The following is a 20,537-nucleotide window of genomic DNA, read 5'->3' on the forward strand; positions in this document are numbered from 1 at the left end:
GTGTAGGTACTTTTTCCACCACTGTGTAAACGTTTGTGTTCTCATGCCAATAAAGCTTCTTTGAATTGAAGATTGGCTCTCTACTTCCCCATGTGGCGGAGTCAGGTCATTGCAGGTTAGAGCTTTATTTAAAACTTGAATATCTCAAAAGTACTATTTCAGCATGGCATCATTCTATAAGCCATATCTTCAAAACTGTTGGGTCAATCTCCACAACCAATATATCATTTTGTGGCTATGATCCCCAGCTTTCAAATGGAAGGAAGAAATGAAAATGAAAAAAATATCAATGACTAGCCGTCAGCCGTGTCCAGTCACAATTGGTAGCAATGCATGGCAGCAATGTGATGTGAGCTTGTAGATCAGCTACCTGAGATAATGTTACTTATTTGTCTTAGTTTTTATTTGTATAGAGTAAAATCAAACCGATGAGACCACATTCACTGTCTATGAAGTTAACTAAGAGATCTTCTATCTAGCTAGAAATGGTGTAAGGTAAAATGCCACCATATGGCCTTTGACCCTATTCTGGGCTGAAAATTCAGCTAAAATAGCAGATCTACAAGCTCACAATAAGTTGCACATTGAGAGCCTACATAAACATTGTAAACAACAACATATATTGAAAAGAATAATAAAAATAAAAACTGAACCTTCATGCTCCACAGGGGATGACCCTGTCTTTCTTCTAGCGCCACCATTAGGTCAGATTAATGGTTAATGAGCTTGTAGATCGACTATTTTTGAATATCTACAGTATAAAATGAAATTAAGGTTTTTTCTCCATTCCTTATTTAGCTGGGGACCCCGGACTACACTTTTAGAACCAATGTTTTATGTTAACCATCTTTTCTAGTTATAGTGTAGTGGTGTGAAGGTAGATTTACTCTATTCTAGTATGTTTTCTATTCACATGAATACTAACCGAGCCTTTCTGCAGTTCCTCACAGCTTGAATCAGTCTCCGTCGCCCCTCCTCTGATGTCTTGAATTTGTCCAGGTTGAACTCATCCTGAACCTCCTCTGACATCTGCAGCATGAAGGACAGAGCTGAACACTGGGATGGAGACAGTTTGGTCTTTGATCTGTCCCCTGACTCCAGGTACTGTTGGATCTCCTGAAATACTGAGTGGTCGTTCATCTCCATCAAACAGTGGAAGATGTTGATCATTTTCTCAGGAGGGTGATCTCTAGTGGTCATCTTCTTCAGGTTGTTGATGACTTTCTGGATGCTCTCTTGACTGTGTTTTTTCTGACCCAGCAGGCCTCCTAACAGACTCTGGTTGGACTCCAATAAGAGGCCATGAAGGAAGCGGACAAAGAGGTCCAGGTGGCCATTTTTACTCTCCTGGGATTTTACCATGACTCGCCACAGGAATTCATCCACGCCATGGTACCAGTCTACCCCGAATGTCTTCAGTACCGCCCAGTTCTTCTGTGTGAAACAGTGGGACAGGTAGACTGCAGCCAGAAACTCCTGGATGCTTAGATGAACAAAGCTGTAGACCTTTCTCTGGAAGCTCACACTCTCTCTCTTGAAGATCTCTGTGCACAGTCCTGAGTACAGCGAGGCGTCTTTCACATTAAGACCAAACTCTTCCAGGTCTTCTCGGTAGAACATGACACTGCCTTTCTCCAGATGTTCAAACGCCAGCCTGCCCAGCTTCAGAAGTAACTTCCTGTCCTTCTTAGTGAGCTGCTGTTGATTCACATCATGACTCTCAGCATACTTCAGATTCTTCCTCTTTGTCTGGACCGACAGGAAGTGGCTGTACATCGCAGTCTGGGTCTTGGGCAGCTGTTCTCTCTCGTCTGTCTTCAACATGTCCTCCAGAACGGTAGCGGTGATCGAACAGAAGACTGGGATGTGACACATGATGTGGAGGCTCCTTGATGTCTTCATGTGTGAGATGATTTTGCTGGCCAGCTTCTCATCACTGAATCTCTTCCTGAAGAACTCCTCCTTCTGGGGGTCTGTGAACCCTCGTACTTCTGTCACCAGGTCAATATGATCAGGGGGAATCTGATTGGCTGCTGCAGGTCTGGTAGTTATCCAGAGGAGGGCTGAGGGGAGCAGATTCCCTTCAATGAGGTTTGTCAACAGCAAATCCACTGATGATTTCACTGTGACATCAGAAACAATGTCATTATCTTGGAATTTCAGCCGAAACCTGCTTTCATCCAGACCATCAAAAATGAGGCCAACCTTCCAGGCAGAGAGCTGCTCTGCTGTGACCTTCTTTAATTCTGGGTGGAAACGATGGATCAGTGAGAGAAGACTGTGCTGCTCATCTCTGACCAGGTTCAGCTCCCGGAATGAGAAGGGAACCAGGAGAATGACATCTTGGTTTTCCAAACCCCTTGCCCAGTCCAGAGTCAACTTACACACAGAGAAGGTTTTTCCAATGCCAGCGATGCCCTTGGTCAGAACTCTTCTGATGGGTTTGTTTCTGCCAAGAAGGAGGGGCTTAAAGATGTCACTGCATTTGATTGGTTCGTCATGGACGGTCTTCTTCTTGGAAGCTGTCTCAAGCTGCCAGACCTCATGTTGGGTATTAACCCCTTCACTCTCTCCCACTGAGATGTGGAGCTCTGTGTAGATGCTGGTGAGGGAGGGCACTTCAGTGACGTATGTCACACGATCAAGACGGTTCAAACGGACCTTATAAGCCTTTAAATCCTCCTGCGGACTGACACCTGCTATGAGAAGACAATGAAGACATTTTAAACATTCAGCTTCATTCATAACTTTACATTCTTACAGCTGTGTATGAATATTATTAATGAAATGCCCTCCAGACTATGGCTTCTGTCATTATGCATGTCAGTAAAAATTATAATTATTCCAAACTGTGTCCAGTCTTACTTTGTCCACTTCTTGTGGTTTGACGGGAAGTCCTCTCTCTGTGGACAAAAAGTAGATATGACTTTATAATACACTTATATGATGTATGTGCAGTGTTGGGTTAGAAGGAGATATGACTATATCATACACTTATATGATATACTGTATGTGGTTTGACGGGAAGTCCTCTCTCTGTGGACAAAAAGTAGATATGACTTTATAATACACTTATATGATGTATGTGCAGTGTTGGGTTAGAAGGAGATATGACTATATCATACACTTATATGATATACTGTATGTGCAGTGTTGGGCAGTAACAAGTTACTGAACAACTTCACTGTCTGGCCAAAACCTCTTAACTCCATTTTTTCATGTTTTTGATTTTTAGGATTAAATCAAAGCTACTGAACACCCTTTACATCTGAGTTTTGGTTAAAATAATATTGAACCAATGGAAAGTAGTAAAAAGTGCTTGGGACAAAACCTCCTAACTCCACACTTTCTGCCAAACCAGCTAAGGGAGCTCTCGTTTTTATTTAAGGGCTTTATAGGAGCAAATGTATAAGCCCTGATATAAAATGCCATGACCCTCCCTCTCAATTGGAGGGAAAATCAATGACCCTCCCCAGGCATAAAAAAAAAAAAAAGATTGACCCCCCCCTAAAAACATGACATTTACCAAAGTAAAATTATGCCAAAAACCTTAACTTATAGTTAGGGCTGTCACGGTTAGGACATTCTGGAGACGATGAATCGTCATACAAAACAATTGCGATTGACGAATATATTGTCTATTTTCCCCCCTTCATTAGGCTATATGTAATGTATACCACTATGATAGTATGAGCTTTGATAATCCACATACTGTATTGCTAAATGAAGAAAAGTATCAATCAATTTAATTGCTTTTTGAAAATCAAGAAATATTAAATTGTTAGAGAGGGACTAGTGGAAAAGAGATCAACCCAGTTCCGTTTGGGTGTTGCGCTCTGAAAATAGCAGATCTACAAGCTCAGAACGCACCGCGTTGACGGGCTAGACCAGCTGCTGTTGGACTGTCTACTGCCGTTATATTTCCCAGTTCGGCGTATTGCTGTGGGTGGTGGATCTGTAGATTTGTTGTATCTGCGACGCAGGCTGTTGCCTGCTGCTGCTACGTGTGAATGAATGAATGAATGAATGAATGATTTTTATTTCGGTCTTAAAGTATGTACAATGTTAAAAACATTAAAACAAAACAGATTAAAATAAAGAAAAAGAAACACAAATTTGGACCGAAAAGGTGTAAGCCTTAGCTTATAGTGCCTACCCTTTTTACAAATCTACTTATAAACTACTTATATCAACATCTATTACCGTGTTGCATAAAAGCAAACAATATACAAAAAAAAAAAAAAAAAAAACACAACGATAACATAAAGTTGGAATTCATTTACTAAAATATAGATTTCCAATTCATAATAGAGTTTTGTATTGATTTACTGTATTCATTTTAAAGGATTTCTTAAACATAAAGATAGAACTGCATGTTTTTAGGTTGTTATCACAATGTATCCATAATTCTTTTGCCATAACCGAAGCACATCTTTTTTTAACATTTGTTCTAGCTGTTTTTACCTCAAAATTGAATTTGCCCCTCAGCTCATATCGATTTTCTTTCTTTTGGAAGAACTTAAGAATGCAGAATGGAAGTATCTTCTGTTGTGCCTTAAATGCCAATAAAACTGTTTTCAATGCTACTATATCATGGAATTTCAATGTATTATATTTAATAAAGAGTTTATTTGTGGGTTCATAATAATCTGATCTATTTATTATTCTTAAAGCTCTCTTCTGCAATAAGAAAATGGGGGTTGTATTTGTTTTATAAGCATTTCCCCATACCTCCACACAATAAGTAATGTATGGAACTATGAGTGAACAATAGAGCAGATATAATGATTTTTGACATAATATATATTTTGTTTTATTTAATATAGCTATAATTTTAGACATTTTTGATTTAACATTATTTATATGTGATTTCCAGCATAGCTTATCATCAATTATTACCCCCAAGAACTTATTTTCATGTACTCTTTCTATTTCCATACCTCTTATTTTAATTGTTGCTTGTTCATCTATTCTTCTTGTGCCAAAAATCATGTAATTAGTTTTAGCTAGATTTAACGATAATGTATTCCTGTCAAACCATGTCTTCAAGTTATTCAATTCCCCTTCCATTGCATTCAAAAGCTGTCCCAAATTCTCCCCAGAGCAATACAGATTGGTATCATCAGCAAATAGAACATATTTTAGAACAGCCGACACTTTACAAATATCATTTATGTATAGTATAAATAATTTTGGACCCAAAACGGAACCTTGTGGTACGCCGTAGGTGACCTTTTCCAATTCAGATTTTATATTATTTAGTTGAACATATTGATATCTATCAGATAAGTAGCTCTTAATCCATGAGTTAGCTATTCCCCTGACACCATATCTCTCTAACTTATTCAATAGGTTGTGATCTATGGTGTTGAAGGCTTTCTTCAGATCAATAAACACCCCCACAGTGTATTCCCCATTTTCAATAGCCGTAGAAATATCCTCCACTAAATTCATCACAGCCATCGAAGTGGACCTATTTCCTCTGAAGCCATATTGCTGGTTACTTAACAGATTATTTTTTTCTATAAATTGATCAAGTCTTTTTACAAATAGTTTTTCTATTATTTAAGAGAATTGTGACAGCAGGGAAATTGGTCTATAATTGTTGAAGTGATGTCTATCTCCGTTTTTATGAATGGGAATTACTTTGGCAGTTTTCATTTTGTTAGGAAATGTACCTGTTTGGAAGGATTGATTGCATATATAGGTAAAAGGTTTTACTATATTACCCATGATATTTTTAACTAATGACATGTCTATTTCTAACCAATCAGCAGATTTTTTATCATTGAACTGATGTACTATTTCAAGTATTTCTGAATCGTTGACTTCACTAATATAGATAGAATTTAGCGTGCGGCTGTGTGCCATGGACGTGCAGAGAATGTTAGAGAGGCAGGGGCTGACATTTCTAAAAGAGGGCAATTCTTTCAACCTAAGATGCTGCATTCAAGTTCAGGAACTGTGTTGAGGTATGGCACGCAAAAGGGCGTTTGCATTTCTTTCACCATAGTAAAAACTGCATTCATGGTCTGGAGAGGGCACTTTTTACAGAAGGATAAAAGGGCAGGGGCTCAAGCCTCCTTTGATGTCTATGTGTGCACATGTATTGTAGTGTGAATGGGTCTCTCGCAGGTCTCTCGCACAGCGGGACACACAACACAACCCCAATAATGTTCAAGACTGAGGATTGTGCAGTTAAATGCTCATACGATCCGATTAAATACGGTAACTAGAAAATAAAATTTCTAAGAAATTTTAAGTGTGCCTGCAGCTCGCTAAGTGTGTGCAACCTTGTATATGTTAACAGTAGCATATTTGTTAGCATTAGCATGTGTTAGCATTAGCATTTGTTAGCATTAGCATTAGCGGTTACGTTTTGCGCGTTTGTGGTGCCCCCTATGGGTCGAAGTGGAAATGCTTTTGGGTATATGTTCAGTATAGCGCCCCCCACTTGTGGTTAAAATTTGGTGTTGACTGGATGTTTCGTTTGTGATTTATGGCTACTTCTTACAAAACGGGCTCCTCCCGCTAACTTTGGAACCTTGTTACGGAAGAACGGTATGGACTATCAAAATATCGTTTAAATATGTTTATTGCATGAGTCCATAGATCGTGTGTATCGATTTTTGTGACATTTGGAGAAAATATGTAGGAAAAGGAGCAAAAAGTGTGTTTTGAAGAAAATTCAAAATGGCGTAAAATCTATCCTGACGCAAATGGGCGTGGCCTATATGAGGAGATGCGTCATGACCCAAGGAATCCAGGGAAAAAGGAATTTTCATTTCACGACCCACGGTTCAAGAGTTACAGGCCGAAAGGTAAAGTGGACTGTTATAGCGCCACCATGAGGCCAACTGACGGAATTATTGTTTATTTAAGGGGAGACATGGCAGGTGAAAACATGTAAAAAATCAAAATGTAAAAAAATTAGATTTTTTACTATTTTGCTTCCTGAACATGCCTTCTTTCAAACAAATGCAAAATTAATGTTCAAAATACACATATAGATGTTCATTTCATACGTGAAAGTGCCGAGTTAACAGCATTTGTTTTCATACATATTTTACAAAATATATATATATATAGACAATAAAAAATAAATAAAAGATGAATCAAAGAAACATGGCCCCCTCACGTATTAGGAGGGCAGTATGAGTCACCAGAACCGAGGACAGGTGTTTTTGATGAATCTAACATGATTAAAATGGAGTTTGAAGTTACAATTGGTTTGAATAGGATGGGGGTGTGTCCAATCTTTAAAGGCCATTTCCCAAAATGTGTTTTTCCTCATACTTAAGTACATAAATCTCCACTTCAGTTGCACCCACATACACCAAACCTTCCAGTTTTATTCTTATCTATATCCTGAAGATATTTACAGAGGGGTTTGTTGATATATCATTCAGAGTCTGACTTACATCACATTATATCACAAAAAACATGGCGAAAATGGGTTTTTTATGACTGTTGACACTATTTTATGATTTATGGAGTGATAAAAAGAGATATCCAAAATCCCCTCTGTAATCTTTTTTGTCTCTAATATGTTAAGAAAGGGAAACAATAATTTTGAACCTGGCATTATCCAATCTTCAGATTTATGTACCTAAAAAGTATGCAAATTAGGCATTATTAGCGCATATAATGCCTCATTTGCATATCTAAACATATCATTTCAGAAAACTTGTAATTCAAAAAATCTTAGTCTTGATGTAAGTAATCAACTGGAAAAGTTTCATATTTGTAGCTATTAGTTATTTTTTTTACCCTATTCACCTGTAGTGTCTCGCCTTAATCCTTGATATCATTATAAATCTCCTCTCCAAGTTTTGAAACTGTAGCCCCTATGGTTTGCGAGAAAAAAAATATTGAATGTGAGTTTTTGCGATTCCCATTATAAGTCAATGGGTAAAATTAATTCACTAATAAATTAATATCAATTAAACGATACAACTTTTCTCTTAGAAAAGTAATAGCACACCATTCCCGGCCGAGCCGCACGTTTTGATGTATATATTGCGTGGGTGGCGTAAATTGTGCGGCAGTTATTACGAGCAGAAATTTGCAAGAACATGACTTACTTACTTACTTACTTACTTACTGACTGACTTAAGTATGACGGATTACAATAAGTGTTTTGTCATTGTATGGCAGGCACACTTAATTAAGTGTGCCTGCCATGCAACGCAATGGCAAAACACTTATTGTAATCCGCCATACTTAAAGGAGCTATAGTCAACTTTTTCTTGAAAAACGGATGCTAAAATAAAAATAATGTTTCGAAAATATTGTATAAAAAAATAAGCTTCATATATGTGTTTCAATTAAAAAATGACCACAAAAAGCGTAAACTAATGATAAAACTAGAAGAGAAAATTTCTAAGAAATTTTAAGTGTGCCTGCAGCTCGCTAAGTCTGTGCAACCTTGTGTAGCGGTTGGTGTTAGCATTAGCGTTATTTCATTTGACGCAACCCGCGTCAATTTTTTGAGAAAAAAAAATTTTGAGAAAAAAAAATGTGAGAAAAAGATTTTTGAGAAAAAATAAATTGAGAAAAAAAAAATTGAGAAAAAAAAAATTGAGAAAAAAAAATTTTTGAGAAAAAAAAAATTGAGAAAAAAAAAATTGAGAAAAAAATAAATGTATGACACCAGCCGCGAGTCTGTACGACAAACGGTTCATGAGTTATAGAGGCACTTCCTGTTTGGTGAAGGGCACTTCCTGTTATAGAGGGGGCGGGACTTAATCAATTACAGCTCATCCCTATTGGCCGGAAAAAGACCAAAGTTGTGTGTGCATTTTAAAGTTTAAATCACGTTGCTAGGAAAAAGTATGGTAGAGTTATGTGGCGCCAAAGTTTCTGGGTTTTTTTCGGAGTCCCCCATTCTAAGTCAATGGGGCTTTTGGGCATCGTTTTTTGCGAATTACATCGCAATCGTATCGCGGATCGGAAAGAAAAGTAATAGCACACCATTCCCGGCCGAGCCGCACATTTTGATGTATATATTGCGGGGGTGGCGTAAATTGTGCGGCAGTTATTATGTGCCGAAATTTCCCCCATTCTAAGTCAATGGGGTTTTTGAGCGTCGTTTTTTGCGAATTACGTCGCAATGGTAACGCGGATCGGAAAGAAAAGTAATAGCACACCATTCCCGGCCGAGCCGCACGTTTTGATGTATATGTTGCGGCGGTGGCGTAAATTGTGCGGCAGTTATTACCGCACCAAATTTGTGGCGTCATTATTATTATCATTAAGTATGGCGGATTACAATAAGTGTTTTGCCATTGCGTTGCATGGCAGGCACACTTAATAATCATTTTGGCCCTTTGTTTACATTTACAGGGCCCGTACTTTGTTTACATCCTAGTCTGTAGACTAGGATGTACACCTACAATGAAAAAGTTGACTATAGCTCCTTTAAGTCATTAATTAAGTGTGCCTGCCATGCAAAGCAATGGCAAAACACTTATTGTAATCCGCCATACTTATATAATAATTAAGTGTGCCTGCTATGCAATAGCAGAACACTTATTGTAATCCGCCATACTTAAGTCGGTAAGTCAGTCATGTTCTTGCAAATTTCTGCTCGTAATAACTGCCGCACAATTTACGCCACCGCCGCAATATATACATCAAAACGTGCGGCTCGGCCGGGAATGGTGTGCTATTACTTTTCTTTCCGATCCGCGTTACCATTGCGACGTAATTCGCAAAAAACGACGCCAAAAAACCCCATTGACTTAGAATGGGGGAAACTTCGGCACGTAATAACTGTCGCACAATTTACGCCACCCCGCAATATATACATCAAAATGTGCGGCTCGGCCGGGAATGGTGTGCTATTACTTTTCTTTCCGATCCGCGATACGATTGCGACGTAATTTGCAAAAAACGACGCCCAAAAACCCCATTGACTTAGAATGGGGGACTCCGAAAAAAACCCAGAAACTTTGGCGCCACATAACTCTGCCATACTTTTGCCTAGCAACGTGATTTAAACTTTAAAATGCACACACAACTTTGGTCTTTTTCCGGCCAATAGGGATGAGCTGTAATTGATTAAGCCCCGCCCCCTCTGTAACAGGAAGTGTCCTTCGCCAAACAGGAAGTGCCTCTATAACTCATGAACCGTTTGTCTTACAGACTCGCAGCTGGTGTCATAATTTTTTTTTTCTCAATTTTTTTTTTCTCAAATTTTTTTTTTCTCAAATTTTTTTTTTTCTCAAATTTTTTTTTCTCAAATTTTTTTTCTCAAAATCTTTTTTTTCTCAATTTTTTTTTTCTCAATTTTTTTTTCTCAAAATTTTTTTCTCAAATTTTTTTTTCTAAATTTTTTTTTTCTCAATTTTTTTTTCTCAGAATTTTTTTTTCTCAAAAAATTTTTTTTCTCAAAATTTTTTTTTTCTCAAAAAAATTTTTTTGCTCAAAAAATTTTTTTTCTCAAAAAACTTTTTTTTTTCTCAAAAAACTTTTTTTCCCTCACAAAACAATTTTTTCTCCAAAAAACTGTCGTTAAAGTGCGACCCGTGATAACGGCCAAAAATGCGCCAAAACGCCACTAATTAGTCGAAATGGCTGTGGTTGGTGTCATGAAGAACCATAATGTTAAAGCTTATGCAAAAAATGCTAATGTTAAAAAACGTAACGCTAATGCTAACACCAACCGCTACACAAGGTTGCACAGACTTAGCGAGCTGCAGGCACACTTAAAATTTCTTGGAAATTTTCTTTTCTAGTTAAGTGTGCCTGCCATGCAATGCAATGGCAAAACACTTATTGTAATCCGCCATACTTAAGTCAGTCATGTTCTGGCAAATTTCGGCGCGTAATAACTGCCGCACGATTTACACCACCCCCGCAATATATACATCAAAACGTGCGGCTCGGCCGGGAATGGGGTGCTATTACTTTTCTTTCCGATCCGCGTTACCATTGCGACGTAATTCGCAAAAAACGACGCCAAAAAACCCCATTCACTTAGAATGGGGGAAATTTCGGCACGTAATAACTGCCGCACGATTTACGCCACCCCCGCAATATACACATCAAAACGTGCGGCTCGGCCGGGAATGGTGTGCTATTACTTTTCTTTCCGATCCGCGATACGATTGCGATGTAATTCGCAAAAAACGACGCCCAAAAACCCCATTGACTTAGAATGGGGGACTCCGAAAAAAAACCAGAAACTTTGGCGCCACATAACTCTGCCATACTTTTGCCTAGCAACGTGATTTAAACTTTAAAATGCACACACAACTTTGGTCTTTTTCCGGCCAATAGGGATGAGCTGTAATTGATTAAGCCCCGCCCCCTCTGTAACAGGAAGTGCCTCTATAACTCATGAACCGTTTGTCGTACAGACTCGCGGCTGGTGTCATATTTTTTTTTTTTTCTCAAATTTTTTTTTCTCAAAATTTTTTTTTTCTCAAAATTTTTTTTTTCTCAAAAATTTTTTTTTCTCAAATTTTTTTTTTCTCAAATTTTTTTTTCTCAAATTTTTTTTTCTCAAAATTTTTTTTTTCTCAAAAATTTTTTTTTCTCAAATTTTTTTTTCTCAAAAATTTTTTTTCTCAAAAATTTTTTTTCTCAAATTTTTTTTTTCTCAAAATTTTTTTTCTCAAAATTTTTTTTTCTCAAAAATTTTTTTTCTCAATTTTTTTTTTCTCAAATTTTTTTTCTCAAAATTTTTTTTTCCTCAAAAAAATGTTTTTTTTCTCAAAAAACTTTTTTTTTCTCAAAAAACTTTTTTTTTCTCAATTTTTTTTTCTCAAAAATTTTTTTTTCTCAATTTTTTTTTTCTCAATTTTTTTTTCTAAAATTTTTTTTTCTCAAATTTTTTTTTCTCAATTTTTTTTTCCTCAAAAAATCAAAAAACTTTTTTTTTTCTCACAAAACTGTCGTTAAAGTGCGACCCGTGATAACGGCCAAAAATGCGCCAAAACGCCACTAATTAGTCGAAATGGCTGACTTCCTGTTTGGTTTCTGATTGGCTGCTGGCCTTGTGACGTGGGTAGAGCTGCGAGGGCCCGGTCATCGCTGCTTGCAGCTTTAATTCATTAATCGTCCATGACCTTAATTGGGGCCTATTTCGCCAAACAGGAAGTGCCCCTCACCAAACAGGAAGTGACCCTTGATCTCGTGAACCGTTTGTCATACAGACACGCGGGTTGCGTCAAATGACAAGATTAAGAGTCCTTAAACTTAATTGGGGCCTATGTCGCCAAACAGGAAGTGCCCCTCACCAAACAGGAAGTGACCCGTTTTCTCGTGAACCGTTTGTCGTACAGACATGGGTGGTGTCATATGAAGAACAATAATGTTAACGTTTATGCAAAAAAATGCTAATGTTAATAACGCTAATGCTAACACCAACCGCTACACAAGGTTGCACAGACTTAGCGAGCTGCAGGCACACTTAAAATTTCTTAGAAATTTTCTTTTCTAGTAATAATAATAATAATCACTTCACAAAATTTCGGCACGTAATAAGTGCCGCACGATTTACGCCACCGCCGCAATATATACATCAAAACGTGCGGCTCGGCCGGGAATGGGGTGCTATTACTTTTCTTTCCGATCCGCGTTACCATTGCGACGTAATTCGCAAAAAACAACGCCAAAAAACCCCATTGACTTAGAATGGGGGAAACTTCGGCACGTAATAACTGCCGCACGATTTACGCCACCCCCGCAATATATACATCAAAATGTGCGGCTCGGCCGGGAATGGTGTGCTATTACTTTTCTTTCCGATCCGCGTAACCATGGCAACGTAATTCGCAAAAAACTACGCTCAAAAACCCCCATTGACTTTGAATGGGGGACTCCGAAAAAAAAAACAGAAACTTTGGCGCCACATAACTCTGCCATACTTTTGCCTAGCAACGTGATTTAAACTTTAAAATGCACACACAACTTTGGTCTTTTTCCAGCCAATAGGGATGAGCTGTAATTGATTAAGCCCCGCCCCCTCTATAACAGGAAGTGCCCTTTGCCAAACAGGAAGTGCCCCTATAACTCATGAACCGTTTGTCGTACAGACTCGCGGCTGGTGTCATACATTTTTTTTTTCTCAATTTTTTTTTTCTCAAAATGTTTTTTTTCTCAATTTTTTTTTTCTCAATTTTTTTTTTCTCAAATTTTTTTTTCTCAAAAAATTTTTTTTCTCAAATTTTTTTTTCTCAATTTTTTTTTCTCACATTTTTTTTTCTCAAACATTTTTTTTTCTCAAAATTTTTTTTTCCTCAAAATTTTTTTTTCTTAAATTTGTTTTTTCTCCAATTTTTTTTTCTCAAAAAATTTTTTTTCTCAATTTTTTTTGTTCTTAATTTTTTTTTCTCAAAAAAAATGTTTTCTCAAAAAGTATTTTTTTCTCAAAATGTTTTTTTTTCTCAATTTTTTTTTCTCAAAAAAAATTCGCCATGGTAACGCGGATTGGAAAGAAAGTTAATAGCACACCATTCCAAGTGACCGTTTATCTCGTGATCCGTTTGTCGTACAGACATGTGGGTGGTGTCATATGAAGAACCATAATGTTAAAGCTTATGCAAAAAATGCTAATGTTAAAAAATGTAACGCTAATGCTAACACCAACCGCTAAACAAGGTTGCACAGACTTAGCGAGCTGCAGGCACACTTAAAATTTCTTAGAAATTTTCTTTTCTAGTTAATTATTTCGCCACAAATTTCTGCACGTAATAACTGCCGCACAATTTACGCCACTATATACATCAAAACGTGTGGCTCGGCCGGGAATGGTGTGCTATTACTTTTCTTTCCGATCCGCGTTACCATTGCGACGTAATTCGCCAAAAACGACGCCCAAAAACCCCATTGACTTAGAATGGGGGAAATTTCGGCACGTAATAACTGCTGCACAATTTACGCCACCCCCGCAATATATACATCAAAATGTGCGGCTCGGCCGGGAATGGTGTGCTATTACTTTTCTTTCCGATCCGTGTTACCATGGTGACGTAATTCGCAAAAAACTACGCCCAAAAACCCCATTGACTTTGAATGGGGGACTCTGAAAAAAACCCAGAAACTTTGGCGCCACATAACTCTGCCATACTTTTGCCTAGCAACGTCATTTAAAATGTAAAATGCTCACACAACTTTGGTCTTTTTCCGACCAATAGGGATGAGCTGTAATTGATAAAGCCCCGCCCCCTCTGTATTCCTATTGGCTGGGCTTAAACAGCCAATACTCCAGTTCACAGCATGGTACTGTCTTGAAACTTGGTGTCTGGACTTAAACGGCCAATAGGGACGTATTACTTAAGCCCCGCCCCTATTAAGCCCCACCCCTATCTTCCTATTGGCTGAGCTTTAAACGGCTATATCTCCAGTTTGCAGCATGGTACCGTCTCGAAACTTGCTGTGTGTACTTAGATGGCTAATAGGGATGAGCTGTAATTGATTAAGCCCCGCCCCATCTGTAACAGGAAGTGCCCTTCGCCAAACAGGAAGTGCCTCTACATCTCATGAACCGTTTGTCGTACAGACGTGCGGATTGCGTCATATGACTTGATTAAGAGTCCTTGACCTTAATTGGGGCCTATTTCGCCAAACAGGAAGTGCCCCTCACCAAACAGGAAGTGACCCTTTACCTCGTGAACCGTTTGTCGTAGAGACGCGTGGATGGCATCAAATGACTTGATTAAGAGTCCTTAACCTTAATTAGGGCCTATTTCGCCAAACAGGAAGTGCCCCTCACCAAACAGGAAGTGACCCTTTACCTCATGAACCGTTTGTCGTACAGATGCGCGGGTTGCGTCAAATGACAAGATTAAGAGTCCTTAACCTTCATTGGGGCCTATTTCGCCAAACAGGAAGTGCCCCTCACCAAACAGGAAGTGACCCTTGATCTCGTGAACCGTTTGTCGTACAGACGTGCGGGTTGCGTCAAATGACAAGATTAAGAGTGCTTAACCTTAATTGGGGCATATTTCGCCAAACAGGAAGTGCCCCTCACCAAACAGGAAGTGACCCTTGATCTCGTGAACCGTTTGTTGTACAGACATGTGGGTGGTCTCATATGAAGCACCATAATGTTAAAGCTCATGCAAAAAATGGTAATGTTAAAAAATGTAACGCTAATGCTAACACCAACCGCTACACAACGTTGCACAGACTTAGCGAGCTGCAGGCACACTTAAAATTTCTTAGAAATGTTCTTTTCTAGTTTGTTTTTTTCTCAATTTTTTTTTTCTCAAAAATTTTTTTCTCAATTTTTTTTTCTCAATTTTTTTTTTCTAATTTTTTTTTTCTCAAACTTTTTTTTCTCAAATTTTTTTTTCTCAACATTTTTTTTTCTTAATTTTTTTTTTCTCAAAACATTTTTTTTCTCAAAAATGTTTTTTTTCTCAAAAAAAATTTTTTCTCAAATTTTTTTTTTCTCAATTTTTTTTTCTCAAAAAATTTTTTTTTCTCAAAAACCTTTTTTTTCTCAAAAAACTTTTTTTCTCAAAAATTTTTTTTTTTCTCACAACATTTTTTTCTAAAAAAAACTGTCGTTAAAGTGCGACCCGTGATAATGGCCGAAAATGCGCCAAAACGCCACTAATTAGTCGAAATGGCTGTGGGTGGTGTCATATGAAGAACCATAATGTTAAAGCTTATGCAAAAAATGCTAATGTTAAAAAATGTAACGCTAATGCTAACACCAACCGCTACACAAGGTTGCACAGACTTAGCGAGCTGCAGGCACACTTAAAATTTCTTGGAAATTTTCTTTTCTAGTCATGAAATCTGTTGTGCACAAACTCTTGTCTTCTGTAGAGGCCAGAGCGTCTCTCCAGTCCGTGCTGCTCATTCAAGCACTGACTACTGAAGTTCCACAATTCTGTGAAGCACGTCAGCGATAGCTCGGCTGTACCATTGAAGAGAAAGCAGAGGGGGTATTGTATTTTACTACAGCGTTCCTTAATTACTGTCCTACTGCCAGATGTTATTATTTATTTATTAGAGCTGGTGCCAGCAAAACACAGCTTACCTTTGAGATGTTATAGAAAATTATCTATTGATAATGTTCAAACTAATATGTTTTACAATGGAAGCTCATATGTGCAGAGGGCAGCCTTATGCAAAGATTAGGCCGCTTCGCTTGCCATCCATTCAGAGCATAGGAATGCATTTTCTAGAACAGATCCACAGAAAACAGCCAGGAAGTGATTTGGGACTCCATTATTGTTGACCTGCAGTGGATTTTTGAGAGCAGCGTTACGGGAGATGTTTTTACTGTACTCTCATCAGCTTACAGTCATCAGACAAGGATAAAATAACGAGCCATATTGGCAACAAGCTGGGTTGAAAATTGGGGCGAACGGGAACGTCCGAAGCAGTAAAAGAGTTAAATTAGGGATGTGAAAAAATCGAGTCGAAAAATCGAAAAATATATATATTTTTTATTTTTCTAAAGATTTTCCCCCAAAAATGTTTTAATCGCTTGTTCAAAAACGTTCTAAGCGTTAATGTTTTCCAAATGTGAGAGGATCGTGTGTGTGTGTCTGTCTGTATCGGAGCCACTGCATGTCTGTGTTGTGCATGCATGCATGCACGCAGCGCTACTAAGTTCCACGGACAACTGTTTGAGAAACACTGCTGGACTGGTCTCTGATGCACGCACCATAGCATTGCGTGCTGACTTGCCTGACTGGGGAAGTTCGCTTGTTAATGGCAGCGTCGCCGTCGTGTGCGATGATCACAAAATACACTACTCGTCGTTAATGCGACACACCCGTGGATGCGGTCGGGAGGGAGAGCGAGGCAGACCAAAGCTCCACATTTGATAAACTAGCCTGGGGTGCCACTGCCAGCCAGAGCTATCCCATTACGTTCCATGGACTTTGTCACTCCGCTTCTAGTCTCTAGAGAACATACTTTACTTTACTTTATTTGTTTATTTAGACGGGACAATGCATATTAATGAACACTACATGAAAGCAATGTAAATAAGCCGGAATTAGCAAGAATGCTAAATTTCATCCGTAGTCCCCACATGAAGACAAAACAATACATACCAACAAACAGTAACCCTACATTAGGAGAGGGCGCCTAAGAACATACATACAAATACTATTTTTCCTCAACCAAGAGAAAACAACAAAAACAACACATATTACTAACAGTACCCTACATTAGAAAAGAAAAGTTTAAAAATATACGTACATGACATGGGCTGTACTCTTAAAACTATACATGGTCACAGGTTTGATTGTCAACTAACCATTTTTTTAGATTGAACTTGAAGGATGGAAATGACAAACAGTCTCTTATTGTTAGAGGTAGGTCATTCCAGATTGAACATCCCTGCACTGAAAGGGTGTTTTTTCCAAAAGCGGTTACCCGGTACGGTACTTCGCAATCCCCTCTAGTGATTGCTCTAGTATTGAGTCCTCTATCGGGCTTCCTTTTTATGAATTCCTTTAGGGGAGGTGGGCATAGACCATTTAGGGTCTTATATATGATACTGACCTGTTTAAATACCTTAAAATTAGCGAAACTCAAAAAACGGTACCTCTGAAGAATATTACAATGGTGATATGAGCGGGGTTTCCTATCGAATACCTTAAGCGCACTCTTATATAGCTGTTCAATGGGTTTGAGAATCGTTATACCTGTGCAAGACCAGTTTGTGAAACAGTACTCAATGTGTGATTGGATCATGCATTGGAGATAAGATTTAGCAGCACTAACTGCCAAACAAGGTCTGATTTGTTTAAAGTTCTGAAGGTTGAACTTGATTGTGTTTGTAACCTTTTTTACATGTTTTTTAAAGGTTAGGGTTGAGTCTAACATGACCCCGAGGTACTTGAACTCTGGCACAAGTTCAAGTTCCTCTCCACCCAGAAACACATTTGATGACTCCATCACAACTGGTCTTTTGGAAAAAGCCATGCAGACCGTCTTTTTTGCATTCAGGAACAGACTCCATGCTAACGCAAAGAAGAGCAATTATAGTATTATTGAAAGGCACTCTGTGGTAAAATATATATAGGCCTATAAAAACCCGGACTATTTTTTATTCAAAACCGCATGACCCTCCCTGAGACTAAAATTTAAATAGCATCACGCTCCCCTAAAATTCCCCTAGGGGGCCCCTCCCCTATTAACCCATGTGCTGCTCCAGACATGAAAGGGTTAAATGTCCAGCGTGCCGGCCGCCTGCTCCGTCCGCGGCCAGTCTCTTATTTTGAAGGCTGGAAGTAGATCGAGCTAACTAAACGAATTCCTACTTGACGGAGATTCACCCGGAAGTACTTGTGGTCGAAATGTAAACGGGGTGGAAGATGGATCCCTTTATACTTTTGCTATTTTAGCGAGAATCCAATGCCATCCTTGGCATCAAAAGTGTTTTTTGGAGAAAATGGATATTAAAGATAAGAAAGACCGTTGGCTTCCATGTTATGGGATCGCTATTGTGTGCACGAGGATGCGCGATGATGATGAATCGGCGATTCCACCCGTGCCAGCACTTTTCAACGGACGGTACGTAGCCATTGCCAGCTTTACTGTATATACAGTAAATAGCCCGCGACATCGCGGGATCGGCACTCTAGATACCTTTTAATATTTCACGAGTATTCGCGGGATCGGCTACAAATGAGTTAACGATATGTCCCTAACTCCACCCGATTGGCCCTCTATTGAACACGTATGCTATGTCCAAAATACAGCTCCCGTAGGATTTTTGTGCTAAAATTGATTTTTTTGCAGTTTTGGCTTCTATAGGGACCAAACTATCGGAAAATGATGGGGGTCAAATTTTCAGACCCCTCCCTCTTTTCCTGGGGGCGGGTCACTTCAGTTATGGCCCTATTTGGCTATGTATTCCCAATTTCCATAGGAATCTTTTGCAAAAATACTTTGTTTTGCAGTTTTGGCTTCTATAGGGACCAAACTATCGGAAAATGATGGGGGTCAAATTTTCAGACCCCTCCCTTATTTCCTGGGGGCGGGTCACTTCAGTTTTGGCCCTATTCGGCTATGTATTCCCAATTTCCCATAGTATTTTTTGCTAATATTTATTTGTTTGCTGTTTTGGCTTCTATAGGGACCAAACTATCAGAAAATTACGGGGGTCAAATTTTCAGACCCCTCCCTCATTTCCTGGGGGCGGGTCACTTCAGTTTTAGCCCTATTCGGCTCTGCATTCCCAATTTCCCATAGGATTTTTTTGCAAAAAATGTTTTGTTTTCTGTTTTGGCTTCCATAGGGAACAAACTATCAGAAAATAACAGGGTTGACATTTTCAGACTCCTCCCTCATTTCCAGGGGGCGGGTCACTTCAGTTTTGGCCCTATTCGGCAATGCATTCCAATTTCCCATAGGATTTTCTTTTTTCTTGCTAAAATTGTTTTGTTTGCTGTTTAGGCTTCTGGGGACCAAACTATCAGAAAATGACAGGGTTCAAATTTTCATACCCTTCCCCCATTTGCTGAGGCGGCGAGGGGGAGGGGGGTTTCAGTTTTGGCCCTATTCGGCTCTATATTCCCATAGATTTAGTTTTTCTTCTTTTCTGTTTTGGCTTCTTTAGGGACCAAACTGTCAGAACATGAGGGGGTTCAGATTTTGCATGCAATTGAAGATGCCAGGGCAGAGCCCCTGTAGGAAGATCTTCCATGTGTCCCATAGCATGATCTGACGGAGGACGATTATTCTGTCAAAGTTCTTAATGTTGATGCCATGGGTGTGCTTCAGAACATGAAAAAGACAAAAAGCTGTCAGATCTTCAGGATGCATTCAGCAAACAAATCATAACGATGATGGCTGGCTATGTTGAGGGTGGAGTTGTCTTTGATAGGTAATATTAGTTGTATATGGATCAGTCATTAAAAAATACGAAGTCTTCATCCAGAGATGAAGCTCACTATGTCCATAAAGGAACTCCTGACTGTGTGATCAACCAAGGAGAAGTTGACATGTTAGGCCAGGGACTGCTTGAGTATTTCTCAAGGGCCAGTTCTTTCATGCTCTTTGTCATATATGATACCTTCATCAAGGGACATGATTTTGAAGAGGTGCACACATCGAAGAGGCTGCTGACACCGATGTCCAATTGCCCTGAGCTCTGAGCTTCCACCAATTGAAGGGAATTGATGGAATTCAGAGAGTGGAGGGTATGTTCTAGTCAGGTGTCTTGCCCTCACTGCTCCAAAGGCAGTGAGGGCCACCAAAGGCAGTGAGGGCCACTCTGTGGTAAAATATATATAGGCCTATAAAAACCCGGACTATTTTTTATTCAAAACCGCATGACCCTCCCTGAGACTAAAATTTAAATAGCATCACGCTCCCCTAAAATTCCCCTAGGGGGCCCCTCCCCTATTAACCCATGTGCTGCTCCAGACATGAAAGGGTTAAATGTCCAGCGTGCCGGCCGCCTGCTCCGTCCGCGGCCAGTCTCTTATTTTGAAGGCTGGAAGTAGATCGAGCTAACTAAACGAATTCCTACTTGACGGAGATTCACCCGGAAGTACTTGTGGTCGAAATGTAAACGGGGTGGAAGATGGATCCCTTTATACTTTTGCTAT

At 39.0% G+C, this 20,537-nt stretch overlaps 1 protein-coding gene across 1 annotated transcript in view; it reads right to left on the reverse strand.

Annotated features, from left to right (window-relative positions):
• The window catches only part of LOC308281582 (protein NLRC3-like), a gene marked incomplete at both ends in the record, with an annotated part of 55,968 nt that overhangs the window by 26,014 nt on the left and 9,417 nt on the right, over positions 1-20,537 (reverse strand). The window contains one exon of the mRNA XM_080721808.1: positions 926-2,696. Within this exon, the coding sequence (XP_080577934.1) occupies positions 926-2,696 (1,771 nt within the window). The remainder of the gene's footprint in view (positions 1-925; positions 2,697-20,537) is intronic.

The sequence above is a fragment of the Nannobrachium achirus genome (assembly GCF_963921795.1).
Source record: "Nannobrachium achirus genome assembly, chromosome: 3".
In the NCBI taxonomy this organism is placed as follows: domain Eukaryota; kingdom Metazoa; phylum Chordata; class Actinopteri; order Myctophiformes; family Myctophidae; genus Nannobrachium; species Nannobrachium achirus.